The sequence below is a fragment of the Temnothorax longispinosus genome, chromosome 8 (genome assembly GCF_030848805.1).
Source record: "Temnothorax longispinosus isolate EJ_2023e chromosome 8, Tlon_JGU_v1, whole genome shotgun sequence".
Taxonomy (NCBI): domain Eukaryota; kingdom Metazoa; phylum Arthropoda; class Insecta; order Hymenoptera; family Formicidae; genus Temnothorax; species Temnothorax longispinosus.
Genome location: NC_092365.1, coordinates 1,528,232 through 1,553,851, shown reverse-complemented (window position 1 = coordinate 1,553,851; position 25,620 = coordinate 1,528,232). Strand labels below are relative to the sequence as shown.

The 25,620-nt window shown below is 39.3% G+C and overlaps 1 protein-coding gene and 1 long non-coding RNA gene across 8 annotated transcripts; one reads left to right on the top strand and one right to left on the bottom strand.

Annotated features, from left to right (window-relative positions):
- Window positions 1-1,012: 1,012 nt before the first annotated feature.
- Window positions 1,013-9,365, top strand: LOC139818105 (uncharacterized). Of its 7 annotated transcripts, none has more exons than XM_071786605.1 (10): window positions 1,013-1,525; window positions 2,399-4,734; window positions 4,842-4,881; window positions 5,035-5,099; window positions 5,452-6,254; window positions 6,325-6,605; window positions 6,810-6,897; window positions 7,620-7,966; window positions 8,348-8,407; window positions 9,121-9,365. In XM_071786605.1, exons 1-4 carry the CDS (start codon window positions 1,471-1,473, stop codon window positions 5,091-5,093), a joined length of 2,490 nt encoding a protein of 829 aa, XP_071642706.1. In that variant the 5' UTR covers window positions 1,013-1,470; the 3' UTR covers window positions 5,094-5,099; window positions 5,452-6,254; window positions 6,325-6,605; window positions 6,810-6,897; window positions 7,620-7,966; window positions 8,348-8,407; window positions 9,121-9,365. The 7 variants fall into 7 exon arrangements, with proteins under 7 accessions (XP_071642706.1, XP_071642708.1, XP_071642704.1 ...); XM_071786607.1 differs by having other exon boundaries at window positions 6,810-6,903; XM_071786603.1 differs by having other exon boundaries at window positions 6,810-7,966.
- LOC139818113 (uncharacterized) lies at window positions 6,813-25,573 on the bottom strand. The gene is made up of 3 exons (XR_011733382.1): window positions 25,212-25,573; window positions 24,865-24,917; window positions 6,813-6,919 (listed from the first exon to the last, which is right to left on the bottom strand). It is a non-coding gene; the product is annotated as an uncharacterized lncRNA (long non-coding RNA).
- Between the last annotated feature and the right edge of the window lie 47 nt (window positions 25,574-25,620).

Sequence of the window (25,620 nt, the reverse complement as noted above, 5' to 3'; positions counted from 1 at the left end):
TCCATCAAATATCTTGTACAGTTTCAGTAGATTCTGATCAGAGACTGAAAGTAATTCTCATTTTACCACCAGATACGAATACTTATACTTAGCAAATTATAATTTGTTAGTTTAAAATGTACTAGACCAAAGAATATTTATATATCATCAACTACACTTTTCAACATTCTCGGTATTGTCGACAACTGTGTTCAGAGACAATTTAATTAAAAAAATTAATATTTTTATTTTAAATGGTCATAATCGGAGGAAATCTCTACTTCAAAATAAAGTGAAAAAAAAAAACGTGAAAAATAATGAAAGTTTATTTAATATAGGTTTTTGCTGTTTAATCTTAATCTCTTTCTATATTTCTCTTTCTCGTCTTTACACAGCAAGCTCGGAGCTTGTGCATGTACTCTTGTTTATAGATTGAAAAAGTAGGGAGAAAACAGTTGTACCAAGTAGCCAGTGTAACGGACCACGTACATTTTTTCTCCTTCTCAAAATCGCTGGCTGCTTCCTTCAAAACGTTTTCTACAAAATCCATATACTTCTGATCGTACACGGTAGGCGGTCGGGAACCGGTATTCGCTACCTGTTGATCTGGATTCATCGGAGCAAACGGAGGTTCGGAGTCCGTACCTGAATCTCCTACAAACCGAAATGCTCATTCATCATATCCCACGTGCCTTTAGAGCGCGATTCGAACCTGATGACTCATTTCTGTCAAATCGTGAGCGGGTGCAAGAAAAATCTGTCGACCGGACGATTACATGCCCGAAATTATTTCCAGTGACCATAACCTAAATGTCCTAAATACACCATCAATTGCCTTGCGAATGGCCGGCATGGCCGCGTTCAGCAGACAAAACTGTTGCACAACTGTTGAGTCCGTCTTATCAACACTCTGCGTTGATTGGTCGGTTCTAAAAGTAAGAGCCAATCACGTTCGACCGTTACTGAGCGGCTTGGTCTGCTGAACGCGATCAATGATACCAACCTTACGATAAGAACGAAAAGGTTACGTTACACGACACTTTGAGTGTAAAAAGTGCTATTACGAAAAACACGTGTATAATTTTCAATATTATTTTGTAAAGATTGTAAAGAAAGAGCAACTCGACAATTAATTTAGTTCGGTTTATTTTAGAATATATTTTTGTTCGTAGCATTTATAGCGACAAAAGAGAAAAGAAAGATGAAGGCCGTGTTCCACACCAGCGGCCTCTCTCAGGCTTCTCTCTGTCTTCGTAGTTATTAATTATGTTATCACGTGATCGATACGTTGGTATATCTGATTGTTCAAAACAGAGGTTCAGTTACCCATGCAGTTACCGGCGTCTGGAATCAGTTCCAGTTCGCCTTGGTTCGCCTCAGTTCGCCCGTTAGTGGTGTCACATTTTTGCGAATCTGAGTTTCCTTGAACAAATTACTTGGTCTTCACAGTATTATCGTTATAAGACAGAATCCTCTCTCAGGAATCCAAATATGAGCCATCAGCGAAGACGTGCACACGATTTTACGGATTCTTTAAGTAGTTTCCGTAAGTACGCTAATTAATGTTTTCTTGTCTTACATCCGGAATGCGAAGTTATGTTTGACGAGCTATGTAGAATCCTCTTTGATTTAGGAATCAGGAAGCTTCTAAAGTGTATTGCAGTCGAGGAGAATTATATTGAATAGTAGTATGTGAAACATGCTGGTGATGTCGTACACAACATGTGTAGAAACAAATTCCCGTTTATATTTGAACTATCCTCGTACATACGTAGTAAATAATTATATGTGCAATATATATAGCAATATATAATATAAACGGGAATTTGTTTCTACACATGTTGTGTACGACATCACCAGCATGTTTCACATACTACATTTCAATATAATTCTTCTCGACTGCAATACACTTGTTCCATCGTTTTAGAAGCTTCCTGATTCCTAAATCAAAGAGGATTCTACATAGCTCGTCAAACATAACTTCGCATCGTTTCAATAACCTTGGCTACAGTCAACGTGACGCTACAAATGCTTCGAAGCATTCCTCTTCTCTTTTCTTTCAATGAAGAAAGAAGGAGAAGAAGAACGCTCCAAAGCATTTGTAGCCTCACGTTGACCGTAGCCCTTGTTATTGTTGTAAAATTTTTTGCTTCTTAAAAGCAGTGGTCCAAACGGTCCGATCAGACCTCCAGAGGAGTTTTATATATATATATTATATATATATATAACATGTATAGAATCAAATTTTTATTTATATATATATTTGAACTACCTTATATATTATTATATTTTATATTATATAAAAGAAAAACTTTCAGAGTAAAATGCCTATTTAGACGTAATATTTTATGTTTTACTTTATATTTTATGATATGCTTAAATTTGAATGTACAGTTTAAATAAATATGTGTATTTACAGGTCTAACCATAAGTAAGGGAGAGATCCTCCCTCGAGCGTCGTCAGAGAACAGATTAAATGACATGAGAAATACACAAGGTGAAGCTGAAAAATATAGCCGTTCAAGGAACAAATCTCGGGATTCCATTATTCTAGCAGGTAGTTTAGCCAGTCAGCGATGTAGCTCATTATCCGACTTGTGCAATACTGCTCAGGAAAGCTATAATGCCACATATGATAATAAGCAGCCTCAATCAATGGATACATTGGATTCGATATCATATTTGTCGATCAAACCTGATTTAAACAAATGTATAAATTTGTTCCATAATGAACACCTGATTAAAGAATATGATACTCTTGAAAAACAATTAAATACCACATTATCTGAAACAAGTGCAAATATCAATATTCGTCATTTAAGTAATACGGCCGAGGAACAACAGAATTTTAATAAACGCCAACGTTCTGTGTCAATAGATTCATTAGAAAATACAGTCTTACTCGGTCAAGAACTTACAAGGTCTAAGAGCTACACTACGTTCGATAGAATTTTGAATAGAGATACCAATCATAATATTAAAGCTGACCAGCTTTCTTCTAAGATTGTAACAAGTTGCAGTGAGAATGTTGAAAAAATTATTCCGTCCTTTAATGCATTGAAATTGTCACAGTCTTCTGCTTTACCAAGAAGGAAAGATGAATCGTACCTTGCGGAAGATGAGCGGCACGATTCAACAAGCAGCGAAACGAGCTCCAAAGAAGAACTTGATCCTTTGGAATTAAGAACGTTCCTACATTCGTTAGCGGATGAAAAACCATTGAAAGAAGCAGCTGTGCAACAGCGTCTTCTGAGACGTTTATCCGCAAATTGCTATGATTCACCAAAAGGCTTTACAGAAGGATTGCTAACTATAATTGAAGAGTCCATTATAAACGATTCCTTACAATATCCAGAAGTCAGCGTATACAGATTCAACGAAGAGCTTCGAAGAATGTGTAAATTTATAGAGGATGAAACCATTCCCGAATGGCCTCAGTCTCCTGGTATGTCGACATCAATTTATGCAAGAAGAAAAAGTCAAGAATTTAAATCTAATGTTTCATGGAAATCTCTTTTTTCTGGAACTCCTCGAAATAATAATAAAACTCTATGTTCAACACCTATTTCTCCCCGACGTAATATTAGAAGCCCCAAGAAAATATGTCGGCGTAAATCAAAAAATACTTCTACTTTGTTGCTTGATAGCACAAATACGTTTGAACATCTGGAAGCGTATTGTGAGACTTTATATCCGGAAGAATCCAGGAGTCTCTCGGGAAGGAAAGACAGTCAATCACAGTCTTCCTCGCGAAGCATGGAAGATATTCGACGAGCGTATGAAAGTCAAATGGCTTCTTTGGAGGATTCCTTCAATATTCAGGAAGAGATAAGAAAAGCTGGGACATGCACCTCGGTAAATCAACACCTAAATAAAACACCTAAAACGCAAAATTTGCAACACAGATTGGTATCAAATGAAAAGTACGATAAAACGAAATCGAAGAAAGATACATTTAACCAGCGAACACAACGTAGTAAGCATCGTGAAATAATCGAACTTGAAAGTTCGCTCATGTATGAGATTGCGAAGGAAAGACAAAGGTGCATTGACACGGCAAAAATAATGGAAATTAATGAAAATTCAGAATCAGTAGAAGATATACATCCGAAAATTGTAATCAGCAAATCTTCGCCAACTACAAACGATGATAAATTCAAGAAAATTCTAATGTGTGTCAAGAAATATCAAGATTACTTGGAAGAGCGCAGACCTATACTCAATTTACTTCACGGAGCAAAATTGAATAGTCCTCGTACTCCTCGTGACGGAAAAGACATTCGAGCTAAGAAGAGTAAGAAGATGTCCAACGAAAATCTCGATTCTTGTTCGTCGATTTTATTAGGGAGTAAGTCATTATTAAGGACGCCGAAGCGTTCACCGGGAAAGAAAAGTATAAGTCCTTCGTCGGCGAAACATCGACCTACCAAAACATTTGTTTCAAAACCACGGCTTTTTATGACCCCTGGAAAGACGCCTGTTAAGGGCTGCAGACCAAAGCGCCAGTATTTTCCGACTTTGCTGCCGAACCTAAATAAGCAAGACGAGTCGACAATGAAAAAAATTTATCGTCAGATGGAAAATTATGATCATGTAGTATCCCCTGTTGGCATGTACATCAAGGGCAAGAAACCCTATCTGAAGAAAAATCTACAGCCTAAAACGGACGAAGAAGTATTTACATCTGAAAGAAAGCAGACTCGATCGCCCAGTCCAAGAATTATGAAGTTTCGACCATCTCCAAGACAAACAGAGGTAAGCAAAATAAATAAAGATATTTAAATCGGCATTAATAAAGATATACACATACTTTGCAAAATCTTCTGCAATATATTAATTTACTTTGTTTTACATTATTTCAGAAGGTGACTGGAACAACAATAGGAGACGAAAAGGTTGCTGGTAACTTTTTGCATTCAAAAGTGCAAACTTCCATCTCATGTAGTAATTTGTGTACATGAGATGGGAGTTTGCACTTTTGAATGCATTCCAAAATTTAATCTGATAACTTTAAAATAATATACATATTTGTAACGATTTAAAAATTTTCTTTAGATAAAGGAAGCAAAAACGAAAAATGGGAAATCGTATACTTAAATGAATTACTGCGCTAACATAAGGTAAAGTCGTGATCCGACACGAAAGTATTGTAAAATTGAATTGCAAGCTATGAATTATACATATATATATATATATATATATATATATATATATATATATATGCTTTTTCTTAAATTGTATTTACATTTAATTTGTAGTTTAAATTTAATTCAAATTTAAAAAAATATATATATACATATTTATGACATTAATATTTACATATTTTAAAATTTTTTCTGATTTAAATGTGTATATATATTTTTAATGAATTACACTTAAATTACAAATTAAATTTAAATATGATTTAAGAAAAAAGTTTTAAGACTCTAGAACAAATATATATAATTTAAATTTTGCATTATATTATTTCAGGTCGTACGCAATCAGTCCAGATCACCAGAACATGAACACTTGGAATAACGAAGTCCAGATCACTTGGAATAACGAAATTCATTACGATTTCGCAGAAAAGTCCGTGCACATTGAATAGATAATGCGCAAAACGTTCTCACGTACAAAAAAAAATTGTGTGACAATCTATGTTTCATACACGTTTCATAAAATTTTTCTAAATATTTTTATATATTATAGTTTTATTAAAAGTGCAATTGAAATTATTTTTTTGTGTCAAGTATTATTTCACATTTTTGTGTCGTAACACTGTATTTTGCTGCGCATTTTATTGCCATTGGTCCGCAAGTTTAAGCAGTCTTTTTGTTGATCATAGTTTGGAGATGAGTGTGATTGATGTAGTTGGATGTAGCGTAAGTCTTACACTCTAAAATGAGATGTATCTCCGACAGTACCATGTGTGCAAATACTTTCTGCGAGTCGCTATTGTGATTCCAATAGTATATGTGTCCAATTCGACTCTTTGTGGTGTCGTCGATCGGCCGATGAGTATATTTCCAGAATTTGTTTATAAACTTAAGTCGGCGCGGCCAAGCGCTCGCGAGAGAGAGCGTTTGCCCGCGCGCGGCTAATTAGTGTAGTGTTGCCATCTTGTTAGGGGCAACTCTATAATTCGATTTCCTACTTCCTATCGAAGATAGCAGGAAAATTAAATCTATTACTCGAACCTGTTTCTTGAAAAATAGCATGCAGTAAAATAGGTACACAACAAAGAGAAGTGACGTCAATTCAAAAGTCCACACATTCTCGTTCTTATCTAATAGGTAAATGTGCCGACCTAGTTCTTAAGTTTTGCCATCCTAATATTAACATTTATATTGAGTATTATTGCAGTTGGGAAAGAAGTTTGTGACGTATACATACGTTGTATACATTGCTACACGTTGAATGTAAAATAGGAGCGAGAAGAAAACACGGAGCGCTTTTTAATGGAAATTGCTTCGAATAAACATCGACAAGAACGATTTTACGAGAGACGTCATAAAATCTGCTGTGGAAAAATGGAGTAAATATGGTATGGAAAGGTTTCAAAGAGCGGCGATCATCAAATACGTGGTTCTCACAATCTAGAATGCTGTGGAAGGTTCTCTCTTCCTCTCTTATCGATACGACACGTAAGGCACAACAATACTGCGTCGTTTCTTGCAATTCTCGTGATTGGTTTTCTACCGACAATACAACAGGGCCGTCGATCTTGGACATTTTAATATGAATCGGGAGCTTACGTCGTGCGAGTTATGTCGCGTGGTTTACGGAGGAAGGGCACGGAAACGCCCTGATTATCGGTTATCTGAGTTTAATGCTTCGGCGGTTTCCAGGTGATTGATTTATACCAGAGGGTGGTTGCTTGAGGGAGAGTTCTTCAACCCACGCAAGCCCAGCATAATCCTGATGGCCGGCACCGGGGTATACGTTAAGTATTTTTCTCCTACGCAAAAAAAAACCGATCTTGAGTCAATAATACCTTCGAGATCTATGCCAATATCGCAGGCACTTAATTTTTAATTAGGCAATCAGGAAGCAGAACATATTGTACGAGGACACTTATTATTGACATGATTTGAGTGTCCTTCATATGCCGGACTTGAGCAAAACTTTTTTGATCTTACGTAACATTCCACTTCCTGATAGACAGTAGATGTCGGTCAATCACCACGAAAATGTATAAAAATTTGTAAATATTGTTCGTTAAATTATTGCAGAGCTATTTTTTGTGCTAGTAATATTTATATATACCTTCTTTTATTAAATATCTTTACTCGTTTATGTATTAAATATCTAGTTTACCAGTGGAAAATAATATTCAATTTATAACTGTGTAAGATCAAATTCTTTAGAGATAATATGATACAAAAGTTAAAATGTCCAAAGTTAGTATATATCCTTCATTCTAATGATTGAGTTTATTTGAACTCCCCATTCTCATTTTTAAATTTATATATATAAATCTATAGGTACCACACCACTAGGTCGGTGTCGTATAATGCTAACATTTTGATTTTATGATTTTATGATTATCAAGCTCGTATTTGTACACAAAGATAAGAACGAATACGATTAAAAATATATTAAGACAAAAATTATATCGAACTTAAATGCGCACATTGATTCGAATTAAATATCTACAGGAACGTCGCAGTACCATAGGGATCGAATAGAGATAACGTGATAACGCCGCTTCCTACGTCATCCTATTAGTCGACAACCTGTTAGAAAAACTCGTGTCACTGGAGTCGCACGGCCCTGAAGAATTGCGCATAGCACACATGTTGACGATTGCACACGCTGCGCGGTTGCGCTTGTCAAGCCGCTCGGAACCAAGCCCGGCCGTGGTGGGGAAGGATCGATAAATACGAAGCCGCGACGTTCTACTGGCGAGTAACCATTCCGCTGCATTATCTCTTCGAGCCTCTACCGTGAAGCGATAAGCCAAAGCCAACCAAGATGCCGGGACCAGGATGCGATAAATGCAAGGGTGAGTGTGCCTCTTAAATGCTTAATGAACATTAATAGAGAGTTTGACATGACGTTTCCTCAATTGTTACTGTTGCTCTATAGAGGAGCTATTGAGAAACAATGAGATATATATGTATAAGCAAGAAATAGATCTGTGATCTTTAAAGAGACGTCACGCGATTGATTTCTAATTATCATTGATTCGGCAGTGCATGGTCAAAGGGCAATTGATCAGTTACTGAATTATTGAAATATTTTGTTGAAACATACGCGATTTTTAATAATAAATATATATTCTTTTATATTATTTATAGAATTGTATCCTAATATGTATTTCTAAATTCTAATCTCTCTTTAAGTAAATCTCGAAAATAATTTTTTAAAATTTATTTTATTACAGACAAATGCCAGGACTGCAAATGCGGTGACAATTGTTCGTGCTGCGATTCCGGATGCAAGGGTAATCATATCAAGAATTAATAATGCATTTTGCTCCGACTGTGCAATTCGCTGCTTGCTCGTCGCGCTTCTAACGAGTTATTATTTTTAATTACAACCAGTTGTGTGAGCTGTCGAACTCGTTTTCACAATGCCGCGTTGGAATGTCTCTTTTTCCAAACAATCGACGAGTAAAAACGCGTGTCGACTAACTGTATTATTTTTTGTTTTTTATCCCGGACAATGACCGGTTAATGACAGCCATCGCCGATACCAGCTCGTCATATCCTTTAACTGTACATCGCAATTCCACGAGACTTGTGGCACAATTTCGTTGTGTGGTGCAATTGCGCGTAATATGTTATTTAAAGCTTCTACGCCGCGCTGTCTCGATCATTACACGTAATGAAATGAGTCATGAAATGATTTCTTGGAGCACTGCATTCCTTTTTCGTTTAAGCTTTTCGCTTATGTCGTATGCTTCGTGTTTTTTTCTTCGCCGAATTTATTTTCACAATTTTTTATTTTATATTTAATTTATTTATTTTATATTAGCAAAAAACAATATTTCTATATTTTAGAGCGAGAAGTGAAAAGAGTAGCCAACACTTAATTTTTCAAGAGTTATTTAAAGTAATTTGCTTTAAGTTTTATCGTGAATATCTGCTTTTATCTTTTTTATAGAAAGATTACATCTCTTCTTTATGATAAATAAATTATTTTCTTTTTTTACAGACCAATGTGCCTGCAAATCGGGTGGAAAGTGCTCATGCAAGCCTTGCACCTGTTAATTAATAACCATGCCAAGGACAATCGACGATGGGAGTGATAATAAATCCCTAATGCGCTCGAGTAAATCCAATATATAGGCAAAATTCGAAATACATCACTATCCATGTAAAATTTCACGCTTAGTAAATGTTAGAGATGCGATGCAGAGCTTTTGCGTTTTTAAACAGTTAATAAATTAATAAAATGTATTTCAAGTACATTATTTTACCTTTCACACTTTTTCCACTCTTTCATGCTGTAATATAGTAATGAATAAAGTTTTTTATCTAACATTATCTTATCTGAAAGTAATATAAAAACTATCAATTAATTTCGCCGTTTAGAATTTAAGCAGAAAATGAAAAAGTAATATGCATTCTGACTTTAATTTTTAGAAATTGGGACGTCAATCTTTTACAATTAGATTCAATTTTTGCACTCAAGAGCCTTACTTTGTTATTGTTATGTATTAAAGATTCTAAGTTTAAGATTGAGAAAGCCGTCATATAATCCGATTTAATGATTAATACATCTAATCTTAGTAGTCTCTTTTAGTGATAACTCGCGAGATAATGCTTATCGCTACAATTTTAGTGAAGATGCAATCACAAACATACGAGGTCTCAAATATATTCCAACTGTTAACATATCTTTAAGATCAACCTTTAAATTGTACTTCTATTAAATAAGATCCATTAAAATACGATTTATTAAAACCGTCTGGAATATAATTTTCTCATTTATTTCTTTTTCGACTTTTATTTCTACGTTAAATAATTTCTACAATTAGAGTCCGCTATTTCGAGCAAGTTTCAATGTTTTAATATAATTTGCAATATCAGAAACAATTCTATGTATCAGGCAAATTATCGCAATTAATTCGTTCCTTAAATTTGTTTATTAAAACATTTGTATTTTATTTCTTTATAACTTATAACAGCATTTTAATAAAGATAATTGTTTTGCACCTATTTGCACTCGTCGTGTTCGTTCTCTCTCCCTTCCTCCAAAGATCAAGCGTCCATGCATCCCACATTAAGTGCAGCGAGTACATATGGAGCACGCTCGATCGCCGCGACGTGATTGGTTCCCTCCGATTTGAAATTTCGGAGGATCGCAATTGCGCGCCGAACCAGTAGTTCTAGAAACGTGTCGGTACGGTGTAGACGTATATCCGAGTGGCTCCGTGTATCTCTCGCTATCGTTGCCGTTATTTGCGAGAGACATTTGTGCGTGATTAAAGTGTATGTGTGTGTGTACGTGATCGGAATGCAGTGTGTGTTACGAATATCGGAATATGTGAATTGTGTGTCTTGTGTGGTGTGTGGTGCATGGAGTACCGGGCGATCCGGCCTCTGCAGATCTACCGGAGTTCACGGAGTGCCGAGGTCCTCGATGTTTTGGATATTTTCCCGGAATTGCTGCCAGGCTACGACACGCGCGAGTTCGTCGCCAGGTATTTACCACATACAGATGATCATGGGATTAATATCGGTGCGATTTTCGAGTTCGGTTTCTGAACGCGACATGAAATACTGCATACTCCGTTAACTCGCGAGTAACTATATAACGATGCGGCGACGAATTTTGACATACCGAGGCCTTCGGGTGTCGATTATCGTCGATTCGATGGAAAATCCGCTACAGAATATTGTTTTCTGACCGATGACGCGACAGATTCGTTAAGTGTAATCCGCGCAACCGTAGCGTCATTACTGTTTTGTGCAATGTCGTGAGGGAGCGGTAGTTTCATTAGACGTACCTCGCGCGATCGTAGTACCATCCCACCCTACGAATTTTCTCGAAACGGAGCACCGATATCGATCCTCGAATTATAGATGCATGCACGTATGGTAAATAGTATATCTATGGTAATAGTAGTTCGTTACTTGATCGTCGCGCGTTGGTAACCACAGTAATTAATCCACGGGGGATAATTACGATTTCGTTCTGCGATTCGGTCGGTACCTGACCGAAAGTTAGATGTAAGTGTATTAAATTCATTTTCCTTTTTTTTCCTCCTTCCAAAATATATTATATCTTTCCAGGATTATAAATATTGTACAAATTAATGCTTAGGTAACAAGATCTTTTTTCAATATGTTACAAGATATGTTATAAGTAAAGAGATAGACAAGAAATGTCTCAATCAGGTAATGCACCCAAAAATACATTTAACAAAAAAAAAAATACAATAATGATAATAATTTATTTTTATATAAGGCATGTTTTATTCTAGTTTTTCATAGCACATCCACCCTTATTTATTAATAATGTAACTTTACGTAATCTAAAATGTATTAATATTATCTATGTACGTTTCTAATTTCATTATGAAACAATGGAATTATTTATATAAAATGTCATCCAATATTTATTCACGCGCGCGATTTATATTGATCAATATATTATTAAAGAAAGAAAAAGATTATATTAGGAAATAATTAGTGCTCGAAAAACTAGTTATTTGCACAAATTGCTAATAATACTACGTAGAATAGAAAATATAGCAGATTAATTCACGAAAAGAACTAAATGACGAGATTACGCCTTTGTGTGAAAAGACGGGGCAGAAACTGAGGGATTGCCGTGTCTTGTTTTATTTTGCCGCCTAATAGAAATAACATCTGTCTGCAAGCGCGGTACTGCACACAGTAATTTCACATACGATCGGTAACATGTATTGTTCGGTTCGTTTCCACGTAACAAAAACGCCGATACTCCGGCACGAACTTCTGTGCACTCTCTCGCAACGTGAGATCATTCATCTAACTGACTGAATGAAAAATGTATATAGTTTGCGGTGCGCAGCGCGCGAGTCTATAGAGGCCGTGAATGAAAAGTCTACGCTTAAAGTGCCAATAACTCTGCATCCCTATGCGCTTCCGTCTGCGCTTATCGAACGTTAAAATAACCACCTGTCCGCCGTCGATGCAGCCCCACAAAGTAGCTCGTTCCGAATCGAAACGTCAAGTACCGAAGTATCGATACTCTAATAACGCGATATAATATATAATATATAGTATAATATAAGAATAACAATACACAGGTCGGTAATAAAATACAAATTTAACGTGTTCTCGGACTTGATTATTATTTTAAATCAATATATAACTTTTATCTTTTTTTTTTCATACGTTCTTCTCTACACGGAAAAGATTAGCTATTGCCTCGATAAGCCTGAGGTGTACATCGATAAGATCATGCAGAATAGCGAGTGTACGCGAATATACTCGTCCGTGCGCTCACGTCCGTTTGTCCTTCCCTCTCATCGCCATTCACTCGTAAAAATCTCTCCGCGCCTTTCTGAATTCCGAGTGCTTTCTTGCTCCGAGCAAGGCATCCCTTCGCTCGCGTTCCTTCACTTTCCGCCCCATCATTTCGCGAGCCGAACGGCGCGGGCGGCAGCGGCGCGTGATTTAAGCGGGCGTAAAAACGGCCGTTAAAAAACAAGAAAAGTCCTTAACTCCTACTTTGATTGGCCAACTCGGTTTATTAAAACGTCTCGCGCGCGACACCGGCCGCTCTTTCTTTTCTCTCCTTACTTTTTCCTATACGGCCTCTCGTTTTCGCGACGTTAACTTCCCGAATATCCGCTCTCCGAGAGACCGTATTATTTAGTTGCTCTCTTCCGCGCCGCGCCGGCCTGCCCTTTTCTTCGTCGAGTTTCGAGTTTTACTGCTCCTTCGGAGCGGACGGCCCTAGCGATACCATAGGGCATATTCGACCCTTTCGTTAATGACACTTCTCGAGACTGCGGACGCGAATTTATCTTTGCGAGCTCGTTGACGGCCGTATTAAGCGACCGTCACGAGTGGCCAAAACAATGTGGCAAAAGTGGCGTGGTGAGTAGTTTCGATTGGCCCTGAGTGACGTGTAAATGACACAAGACGATTTGCCTCGTATAATATCAAGTCGTACAAAAATGAGGGGTTGTGCAGTAATATTACCAAATAGTAAAAGAAATGCGTGAACTTACGAAACAAGAAATTTTTTTCTGCAGATGTGTGTGAGAATTTATCTTTTAATATCTACTATATTATAATTAATAACGACGAAAAAGTAAAACCATTTTATTTAGGTTATCACCGTGGCTTGGTAATTTCTCTAACATTTCTCAGGTTTAAGTTTAAACGGGATTAGCATATCTCTCCGTATCCCTCAAGAACACGCGACATTTCAGCTTATATTTAAGTCTCGGTTACTATTTACGTGTAAGATTTAATCTCGGCCCGTGTGTCGCATAGAATTCCGTGATTATTCATCGCATTCCGCGATTATACACACTCCACAGTTGTACAGCGTCTATTTTTTTTTTATTTTAATGAGAGTAATCTGGCGATTATCTTGACCGCGTAATCGTATAAGCGAAAGTCGCGTTTCACAGAAAATATTCTTACCCTCGCATCCGTCACCCCCTCTCCCTCTCACCCCCTCTTTTCTCTTTGCTTTCTCTCTCTCTGCCTCCCTCCCCCCCATCGTGTCTCTCTTCTGTAATATTAATTAATAAGGCAACTTCCGTCGGACGAGATACTTGCTGCTAATTAAGAAATACCTACCGCGCGCTCTTTTCCAGCGCCGCGCGCCGGGGCGAGGAGGTGGAAAAATAAGAGGTAGAAATTCCACGCTGCTCTGGCACCCTTGAAACGAGGTAAACTTAATCCTCAGCCAAGTTAAACCAACTGCTAAGCTTTTCATTATGCCAAGAGCGAGCGAAGAGGGGAAGGGATGAGCGGAACTCAGTTGTGGGGCACCGCTTTTCGTTAATGCCGGAAAACCCGCAGCGCTATCGCGTTTTTGCAATCAGGAAACGCAATTTTACACGCGTATTTCTTAAGGTCGACGGCATACATACCTACGCGAGATCGATGTTCTTATCGTAACAGGATTCTTGCTTGTGAGTAGTACTGAAAATTATCTGAAGAGATTGACATAATTATATCCGTAATTCGTGAACAGGATGCGAATGTTTTTACAATAAATAAAATTAATGAACTAGATAATAAGTAACAATAATGTAAGAAAGTAAATGTAACAAATGAAAATCGATCGGATCAATTCTCACGGCAATCGAGAAAGCGACATCGTCGTTTCGTTTCCGCGTGAGATTTCCCGCGAGCGAGATTACGAGAGGCGCGCTTAGGGTTACTCGTCTAAGGACCGGCATAATTCCGCGCGGCGGAACAGTTCCTAGGAAGCTTGATGTGTCCCAGGAGTGCCCTCGCCGAGTGTTTTTCCGTGATGAGGGCGGAAGGATCGGCGATGCCGGGAAAAGGAAGCAAACGGAGCTTCGAATTCGCGCGCGACGGGCGCGAAAGGCGACGAAAAGTTTTACGAGCGTGCCAGGCGGCACCGGCGGCTGGACTGGTTTGAATTGCATCAATTAAAAAAAGCCGTTCCGCAAAAATTCCATAACGTCGCGTCGCATCGGGGTCGGTGGAGGGTGGCGAGGGAAACGCCCGCCGCGTCAAATGTCCGAGCTTTCGCCGCTTTTCCGCGTTTCCGCGCCGCGCCGGTAAAGCCCTTTTATTCGTATACGCGCCCCGTTCTGTCGCACCGATAACGACCGAGCCTGCCACGACTTAGGCATCAGTCGTAATTAATCCGCATATTTCCCGGCTATTATTAATTGACGCGGGGCCTGTTAAATAAATTTTACCGCAAAAATGCCAAATAAATTTCGCTTCGCGCAGCAGCGAAATTCACATGTGGAAGTGAACGCTATATACGTGCATGCATAAGGAAATACGTCGACGATAAATCGATCGAATAGCCGTCACACGGGGTGTATGTTCGAGGAATTTATTAGTAGATTTCCAGTAAGGATTCCTCGATTCCTGTCGCTTTTGTACAGTTTCCGGACAGAAAAGGGAGGCAGGTGCGATGGTCGCTCATGCGTCTCTCAGTCGATACTTATTGTTCGCCAGCTATAAAGAGGCGAATAACGTAACAACGATACACGCGCGCGCGAAAGTATGCATACGTAAGCGGAAGTCAAAGCATCCGAACTATCTTTTCATTTTGCTTTGTTCCGCGCGGGACGCGGATATATACATATGAAAATATGTGAAAAGGGTCGTCTATCTTGCGCGAGGGTGGGCGAGGGCGAGAGGGAAATGTCGTCAGTCGGACAAACAATTTCCCTGCGACTGTCGTCATGCTCGTACGTAACAGAAAGGGGTGGATTTAAAAAGGACGCCGAGAGAATCGCCGGAGTCACGACTAGATGCGATGTTCTGCGAGTCTGCGATAAGCGACAACGGCGACGATACGCGCGGTTAACACCGGCACATTTTGAAACAAGAAGGATTGTTGTGTCTATTATAACATAACGCTTTCCTTCTGTCATAATGTTGTTCGAAATATTTTATTTTTACATTGACAGAAACAGGAGTTGAACTCCGAATATCAAAATTTCGAGCTAAAAGTACGACAATAATTTCTCAGAATAAAGGCGCCGAAAACCTCGAGACTCATCGCTATAATTTTCATGTGAAAAAAAGACGCGGAGAAGCGCGAGCGTTGTGCTGGAAAGAGAAACTGATTCTCAATGGTCGTGGCGTTTTCATAAAAAGTAATTTGATTAGCTCGAGTCATTGCTCGCGAGGTTGAAGTAATCTCGGTGGAACTAGGCGAACAAATACCACTTAATTGCTTTATGGTCTTTCGCGTAAGGGAAAGAATCTCGACCGCGTCGCGAAAGGCGCTCGGGGAAGTTCAAAGGCTTCGTCGCGAGAAAAAGACGGGGAAGCCTTTGAAAAATCACGGGGCGAAGTACTTCGTTACCTGTCCTCGTTCGTTCCCCGGGAAGAATTGAGCACTTTTTCAATCGCGCGACTCGTAACACATTCGGAAATAAATTATTTAACCGGTGTGGAGTGTAGAAGAAAGAAAGAAAGAATAAAGAAGGAAAGGCGAACTTGTTATGTCACCAAAAGGAAGCACTTTTATGCATAACAATGAGATTTTTAATGGCAAGTCTTATACGTGTCAAATGAAGTTCAACTTGATAAGATATTTGACATTAAAATTTAGACGATATTATTGCAGAAATTGCCAGAATGAAGCAAGATGTAATAGTGGAAGCCAGTTTTTCTCTTGAGATATTTAATATATTAAGAACTGAAAAAAAGAGTAAATCGCCAGGAATTAACCCGGTATAACAATGCGAGCGATATTAGAATGGAAATTCGCCCAAACGATGTAACAAAGATTAATTTTAGCTCTATTGCTTTATTCGATTTGCAATCGAGTCAATAACGGTCAATCTTTTATGTAAATTAGCTTGCAAACCTGAAGTTGAAATCCACGTAGCGGTAAGAATAATTGCCTAAAATCTCATTTGCTAATCGAATCATAGACTCAATTCCGAAATTTTCAACCCACCAGACTTGCACGACGATCGCCTTAAGTATTCGCATAAATGACGATAGCAGATTACGTTATTCGCGTTCGCGTGTTACGTAGCTCAAAATAACGCGAGATACCCGACTGGAAAATCTCGACAATTGTATTACTTGGAATTTTGCCAGCCTAGAGACTACTTATCGGATCGCCCACGTCGCTCACTCTTTTTACGTGACATTAGACAGACTCCAGGCTACTCATCGACGACGACGACGATCTCTCACGAAGGGACCCGTCCGCCGCAAGGAGGAAAGAGGGGGATGAAGAGAGGGCGATTCTTCCGCGGGAGTTCTTGAATGAATCGAGCAATCTTGAGGTCCTTTGTTTTCGAGAACTGCCACTTGTAAATATAATTACCCCGCCGTACCGCTCTCTCTTTGGCTCGCCACCCACGCGCCCTACGCCGCCGTTCCTCGTCCCTCCCTCTCGCCCTACTCCGCCGCTGTGTCTAATTTGATTCCGCGGTTGTTTTCACCCATCCTCTCCTGCTCCTCTCCCTCCCCTCCAACCCTCCCGGATTTCTCCTCCCGCCTAACCACCAGAATACTACCTCTCCGCCCCGGCGCGTTCCGTTCTGTTCCGGGCGCTTCGCCCACGCATTGTCTCTTGTCTCTTCATTCAAATTACCCTCGGCTTTCCCATTCTCGCGCCGGTACAACTCGCTGCCGCAGCCCCTCCCCGCCCTCCCGTTCCGGGCCTCCTCCTGTCCCTATTCCTCGCGTACCAGTCTCGCAGTTTTCACCCTTATTGTTGCGGTTTTATTGAATCCGCTGCGCATTGTCTGCGCGAAAGACGCGGCTGTTGTTCAAAGAAAATTTGCGCGCGGTTCGAAAACGCACCCCCGCTATCCTCCCACCTTCCGCCACGCCATTCTGTTCATCTTTCAGCCAGTTGCCTGCGAGATCGGGTTTCACGGCTGCATAAATACGGTAAAAAGGATCAACGACGTAATGTCGTAACATCGTTGTACATCTTTCGCCCGAGTTGTGTCGTCGTGCATGGAGTCACATGTATGCGTGATTTTCCGTACCATGGCGAAGGCAAGCGTTTCGTGGATCTTTCAGAAATAGCATGGTTAATTTTCTAATTCTCTAAAAGATAAATTGCGATTAATTTGATATTTATCATAAAAACTGAAACATGTAAATATCAGAGAGGCACGAAATGCTTTCTCTCTATCGCGACTATTTTCTATATAAAATTAAGTAAGGAATATGGTATTTTACGCATGATATATCGAACGACACTTGATCAAAGATTCTTTTATTATAAAGCACATTGTTTCGCGGTTTAATGAAATACTCTTTACAAAAGCGTAGGACAAAATGTGTCGCGAGCCGTATTTGAATCTCCGGCGCTCGCCGAGAATCCATAAGTTCGTTTCGGAGCAGCGGGGGATGAAAAAAAAAGGGCGCTTAATAGCCGTCAGCCTCGTGGCTGTTGACTCGTGTAATGAAAATCAAGAGTAATCGAGAGGGCGATGGCTTTTGTCGGGGACGCATGAATTTCGACGGACGACCATTAATTATTCGAAATTAAATATCCTTCGCCAGCTTTAATTAAAATGTTTACGATATCGTTCAACCGGCTTATCGGCGACATTTCGCACTGTTGATATATTAAAAACAGGCGAAATCATTCGTCACGAGAGCGCCGATATTTTTCACATGGTATACTCGAACTGCATGGACCGTAAAAAAAATATTGTTTTGCCATAAAAAATATTTTGATCAACTGTACGATATCGAGAATCCGGGATAACATTTCGTTGAATTCGCTCGTCGACCCCCCACCGATTCCTTACTCCGAAATCGGCTAATGCAATTATATCCATGGTCTCGGGTAATATTTCCGTAATTAAAATTCCGCGTCCTTTTCCGAGAGAAAGAACGAGAGAGAGAGAGAGAGAGGGAATCGGTCCTTCAACCTCCACCACCGCTGACTCTTGCGAGCAAACGATTCTTGTTTGTCTTGCAAACAAAGGGTTTCTCGCGAGGGTCGGGGAAACGTCGCGGGGAAAATGACGGGGGAGAGAGAGAGAGAGAGAGGAGGCAGCGCGCGGTGGAAAACAGGGGCGGAATTATTACATCTTTTGTCCGAAGGCTCGAATCGCCCCGTTTGCGGAATTGCGCGATCGCGATTCAGCCACGATTGCGGACGCCGAATGCCGCGCGCGCGCGCGTCGGGTCGCCGAGGCCTTTGTTAGTTTTGACTAATTTCCACCGCGTGGGTAATCTGCTTCAATTCGAACTCTCGCGAGCGGCCCGCGGTTACTCCGTGAAACTGGATACGGTATATTTCACGTCCCTCCGATGGAAATCTTCGCGTCTTGCATCAATCTCTTTGACTGCTACAAAACGACTCTTAATTGCATACGTATCAAATATTGCAGCAAGTGTGAACCAATTTTTTCCATATTTTTTCCATATTTCCATTTGAGTTATGCCATAAATAATGAAGTATTCTCTACATTAAAATATATTTTATATTGAATAAAATAGATTTCTTTATGGATAGATCACGCGTTAAATATTCGTGTCAATTCAAGAGTTTTTAATAAATGGGGCAGAAGTTGCATGCTTCGCGATTTATTGTTAACGTTTCACCATCGAGAGACAATTAAACAATAAGTTGCCGCGGCATAGCGGACTTAAAAATTTAATACGTATTTGACGCTTGCTGCACCGTCGCCGATCTTACCCCTTCGGGCGAGTTTAATTCTTGTAGGTCCCATCGGTGACTTTATCGCGAGAAATTGCCACGCTCCGGAAACCGTCGTTACAGCATCGTTACCGTAAGAACTTACTGCGGGCATTGTTACGGCTAATGGTACCGAACTTGGTTAACTTTCAGTTTTACCGCCGATTCGGATTAAGAATTTATGGTAACGACTGGTTCTCGGTCTATTATCCACCGCGCAGGGTGAAGGGTGATGTTTTCCAGCGTCGCGCTTTAATTACGACACTCGCACAGTTATTTTTCCATCTACGAGAACATTACGCCGCGTTGGGGAATGTTCATCGTTATGCCATGTAAGCACTTTTATCTGAAAATTGATACAGATGATAGGGCAAGTCGTCGCGTGTTTGCCACTACGGCGAAACCGTATTAAAGGCTCTATCGTGTGTCGAAGACTGGTTTTGCAAAAAATTAATAGATCATCAGAAAACAATGTTTTTTTAAATATTTATATTCTCTCAAACTACGCTAGTATTTTAATATAGAATATTCTATTATAGAAGTTCCAAAGTACTTTTGCGTTTTTTTCTTTTTCGTTCTCTATCACAGTAGCGTGATACGGCTTTAAGAGCGTCAGTCGAAGAAAAGATGCGAGTCTCGTGTGTCATCTAATCCGAGAGCCTCTCGCCGACAGGCAATTGCATTAACGAAGAAACATGGCGCGACAGGAGCGAAACGCGCGCGATCAGAGGCCAGAAGTTATAACTCCACTCGACTCTCTATTTTTATCCCTCCCCTCCCCCCTTGCACCTCCCGCCCGCCATCGTCCGAAAGTACACCCGTGGCGTGGCAACTTCTTCGCAGTCGGCTAACTTCTGCTAATAATGGCGAGACATTAATTTCGTGCGATTGGGCCCGGCGGACGGCCGCGACAAAGGCAACAAACGGGATAGCTTCGCGAGGAGGAGGAGAAGGAGGAGGCGGGGGAGTCGGATGAGATGATCCTCTCTCGTTTTCTCCTTGGCGGGTCCTTCCTCGCGCCAGTCCTCCCTCGTTCGAGCATTCGAATTCTCTCTACAGCGAGATAAAGAGAAGCGAGAAGGAGAGCGATAGCGGGGCTGTGCGTTTTAACCCCTTCTTCTTTACGCCGCGGCCGTATAATCCTTCCCTCTCCTCCGAAGCGGAGCGGTCGGTATAATCGCGCCGCACTGCTGTTCCCGTGGGAGCCGTTGCTCCCGACACGATTCTCCGAAAGGACGAAACGACGAAAAGTTTAATGAGTCCGCCTACCGCGCCTTTCCGGCCGCTAAGATTGCGGTTGCCGACATTCTCTTACGATCCCGATTTGTAAGACACGTGAGATTTCCTTGGCGAGAACGACGCGCGATTAATCAGTCAATATCGGTGGACAGACCCGACAGACGATTAAGACGAAAGTTCCTCGCAGTCAAATTTCTGTTTCAAACCTTGCCTTTATTTTATAATTGCTCGCTCTAATCCCAAACGAGATGAAACTGAATCTTCAGAAATTGAGAAGAAAGATCACGCGGTGAGAAAATCGCAAGAAACGCCAATATAAATTAGATATAAAAGATAACTCCATAAATAAAGAGACAAGTTTTTCTAGTAAATCCATTGGTATCGCCCTAATTATGATTGTATTAACAACTGGAAAGATTCAAATGGATACTCTATTTCCTGCGTTTTTACATATCGCTAAAGCGTATATTATTAATTTTAACCCTTTTGCTTCGATCGATTAACGAGCGTCATATTGTCCGCACATCCGGCGAAGTTGAATTGATTGATTAGATCGAAGGATAATCATCAATCATCCGCGTTTGCTGCTTGGCCCGTCGGTGCGGCACAATTATGCCGAATACATTCTATAATCCGCTGCGCATCGAAACCGAGCGCAGATAAAACGCGGCAAAAAACCGTACACGCGAGGATCCGGCAACATTTCGCGGCGCAAACGCCACTAGACGCTAATGGGCCGCCTTAAATATGTAAGGGTAGTCTGCCCACCGGGTGCGGATAACAATAAACCAACACTCAAGACATACTCCGAGACACAATGTCAATTCGCACCCTTGGCGCTAACGATCTCACCTACGAGTTTCCCGCGTCGAGCTCGACATCCACGCGACGCGAATGACTTGATGGAAAATTATTTTTGTAAAAATTATCTGCGAGATTTAATATATTTCGTCGTCTTGTGTCGAGCAAACGCTGATAGACAGTTGTATAATATAAATTGATATTTATAATTATTAATAGATATTTTATTAGTATTCGTAGAAAAAAACTGTGACGAATGCTATAGAATATTCAGGTACTGTCTTTTTCCTGCTACGATTCCGATTTTTATTTTTGCCTAGATGAAGATTGGTTTCTGATTATACAGGATTTTATTTTCCGTTTTGCTGAGTTTTTATTAAAAGCCACGATTATTCAGCCAACCCGTTGCAATAAGAGTTCCGACAGTCGCGCGTTTTCTTTTCGGGACGAGCGATAGGAGCCGCGAGCCCGGCACGTCATAAAAGCTAACAATGATGAAAATATTGGTTCTTAAAGCCGCACGGGGTGTCGTTAACGACTCTCTTGAAGCAGCGACTCGCGACGTTGCGAGAAGTTGCCGCTCCCTCGGCGCCCGTCGAATTTCTTCACAAATTTTCCGCACATTACATCTCTCTCTCTCTCTCTCTCTCTGTCTCTCTGTCTCTCTGTTTCTTTCTCGCGATACGAACGGCAGTTATAACTTCCCATTACTTCTCTTCTTCCCATTGTGGTATCGCGGCGAGCTGACGGGGGAAAGGACTGCGCGCGAATGGACCTCGCTTTTCGGAGTTACGTCTTAATCATGTCGTTCGCCCTCTTTCCAAGACTATAAGCGAGAAATAGGCGAATAAAAGACGAAACTCCAATGAGCATAATAAGACGCTATCGAATTCTGCTAGATTTATTTATATTTATATATGTTAAATGTATCACAAATCTTTTCCATTACTGGACAGATATTTTTTTAGGGAAAAAAAATACACCATTCTTTTCTTGGCATTTATACATGTATCGAGAACTACATGTATGTAGTTCAAGAAACAGCCGAGATATGAGTTCGCGCGCAAACTCGTGACAACCCTTACTTACCATTAGTTTAATAGACTAGCTTACAATAGACTTAGTTTAGTAAACCATAGTAGACTAGTTCAACAGCTTGCTTAAAAGAAAGTCGCGCAATTGTCGCAAGGTCGCGTAAACGAAACCTCTTTCGGCGGAGTATATATCCTTAAATTCGCTGTTTGCGAACGGCCGGCCGATAACGCCGGAGCATTATAAATTTAAGCGCTTTTAGCGAAAGCTACGTTAGGTCACAACCGTTTCGCACGCAAGCTGCACTTTGCATGCCGCATTCCGAACGACTTAAATTGCCACCCTTGTTTGACCTGGCCAAGTGGTGTTGCGCTCGAAGTCCCGAATGCATAATTAATCGGGTTATCAATTAAAGGCACACCGGTGACTCGTAACCGCTCCGTATGATCACCGACTTCTTGTTCATATCAAGGCACATTATCGGCTCGCTATAGAGAAATTGACGCAGGTACTGATTGACAGGTGATTAAATTCAACTAATTCGAAGATAAATCGTCATTGAATCGATTAAGTCACAGACTATTTTCCTAATATCCTGATACCATTTTCAACTTCAGATATTTAAACAATTCAGCTTCAAGTAAAATTTTTATTAAATTAACACTTGCAGGAGTTTAATCGAAGAATAATTGTTATTATGCCGTTATACCGTTTGAATGTATTATATTATTGAAACTTTATACACGCGAAAATTGTTTATTACACAAAAATTATTGATATTCTGATATATCGATACCATCGCCATTATTACTGATTCTTAATATCATTAAAATATATACAATACAATACGGGATATTCTCTGTATAAAGTAATGCGACGCGTATTTATATTGCAGCAAAAATTATTCGATCCGCTCTCTATCGCGCAATAATCCAAAATATATACAATGCCGCGTAACCCAACAGTTTATATATAAAGATTAAATTATTAATTGATCTGTTATGTTCCCGTATGGCCTGTTATAACATTTGACGGGTAATAAAGAGTAATAATAATCGCGGTATTGCGAAACAAACAACAAGATAATCCGAAATAAATCCGCAATCGACATTAATTCTGATTCTTCAAAAATAATCCTATTACTTTCCGACGCATTTAAAAATTTACAAGAATTACACACAGAAATTATTATCTAAAATAACCTCGTACAGCGCGTTCGAGTGGGAAAAGAATGGACATGTTTGATGAACAATACTTCCTGTGATTGGAAAAATACTAAAATAATTTTCCTCCGCCGACATTTAATTAAATATACCTTTCCGAAAAGCTCCTAAATATTTGAATATTTTTTGCCACGTGTCGGTTATAAAATTATTTCTAAATTCTCTTACTTTATTAGTCGCTATAATCTAGTGAAGACAGATTATTTTTACGTCTCATTAAGCGTGAGATTTCAATTTAATAATGATAGGTCGCACGAAGCATACGCTTCGATGAATAGAAGCGAAAATATGTACGCCAATTTATTCATGACCGATTATATACGCGTGACTAATTGTCCATTTAATTTGTTCGCTACGATTTGCCGTCATTGCGTTAAATAAATCGCGATTTGACAAATTCGTAATATCGCTCCGAGCGCTTCGAATTAAAAATGGAAACAAGGAAGAATCGCATATTATAAAATATAAGAAAGTAAAATATATATATATATAAATTTCATCAATATATAGTACCTGTATCTCTTCAATTGTCAATATTATTATTATGTCGTTATATATTACGTGCTTACTTAGAAACCGTAAAAAGCAGGGATGCTTCTCGCTTTTAACTTTGCGAAATAATCGAAACATGCCAAAATATCCTGAAAAGATTTATGCCTATAATTATGGATCGATTCGAGAATGCAATTTTGAAGACTGGGCGCGCCCTCGGGTATGTCAACATCGCGATCGGTTTCGACAGTTTTTCCTTAGCCTAGAATATGTATATTTTATAGATCAATTTTTATTATTTCTTCTTTATTTTTTTAATTTTTATTTCACGTCGAGAAGGATCTTGTTTCGATCTCTTCATTATGAGAATTAAACACCATGAAAGAAATAAAATTGAATAAAAATTAAATAAAAGTTGAATTGAAAAAAGTTTTATATTCCAAAAAAAAGTAAGAATTTTACTTATTGTAATTTTATCTCATTTCTTAATTTTATTCTTATTTTTTTTTTTAATAATAAATTTGATAATTTCGTCATTTATGATATATTTGATACAAAAATTGATATATATCAAATGTTTATGGTGTTTTAATTTTATTTCCTGAAAAACTTGTTCATTTGCAGAGTACTTGACAAAATGCAGCATACAGGAATACACGCATGTGTATATGTATGCTCCAGGATTAAACATTTTTTTTCTAATTTATCCTAGCTCATCCATTTTAAGGCAATGGATCTGTGATATGTTACACATCTGTAATATTTCATAGATTAATTTCCTCAGTTTAAATCAAAAGGCTATTTTGCGACTCACCGAACGATGCGCAACAGCGGAGTTTAAAGACTACGTCGTATAGCTACGTTGATCTGTAAAATACAAGTGCAAAGTCCAAATTAGTTAGCGTTCACAATAGTTAATATTTCGAAACTAATTAGATATTATCTTTATTTGCACGTAAAGTAAACATTTAGTAAAGTAATTATATGATTTCCAAGAAACATCTTACACTCTTTCTCAAAAATAAACTTGTACGAGATTTCATAAATGAAAACTTTTCTCCGAGCTTTTATATAAATTATTCAATAAAACGGTTCAAATAAACGGGAATAATTAATTCCGCAAACGACAAATAATACATATATTAATGTTAAATTACTCACCCCTTGGATGCTCCGCCGTCGCCCGATGCCTCCTCCTCTCTAATCCCTTCGTTGCTGCTCCTTTGTGGCACTCACACATAACGTTCACTCGCAAAGTGCGCGTATTCACAAAATTATTGACGTACGAACGGCGAATCGTGTACGATTGTCAATATTAAAATATATGTCGAGCTAATTACGACTGTATTGACTAATTAAACGTTTCGCGACGCCATTCGGCTCGAACTCGATCCGTTTTGTATCCCCGACATTCCATTAACGATCGAAGAATTTGAAAATAGCATTCTTACTTTGCTACCACACGATATACGGCGCGATGAATAAAATCGAGTTAATTAAAACGCGATAATCCGTCCGGAAACATACAGTCGAGAGATTCATGTATTATTGTATTACAATAACGTGCACT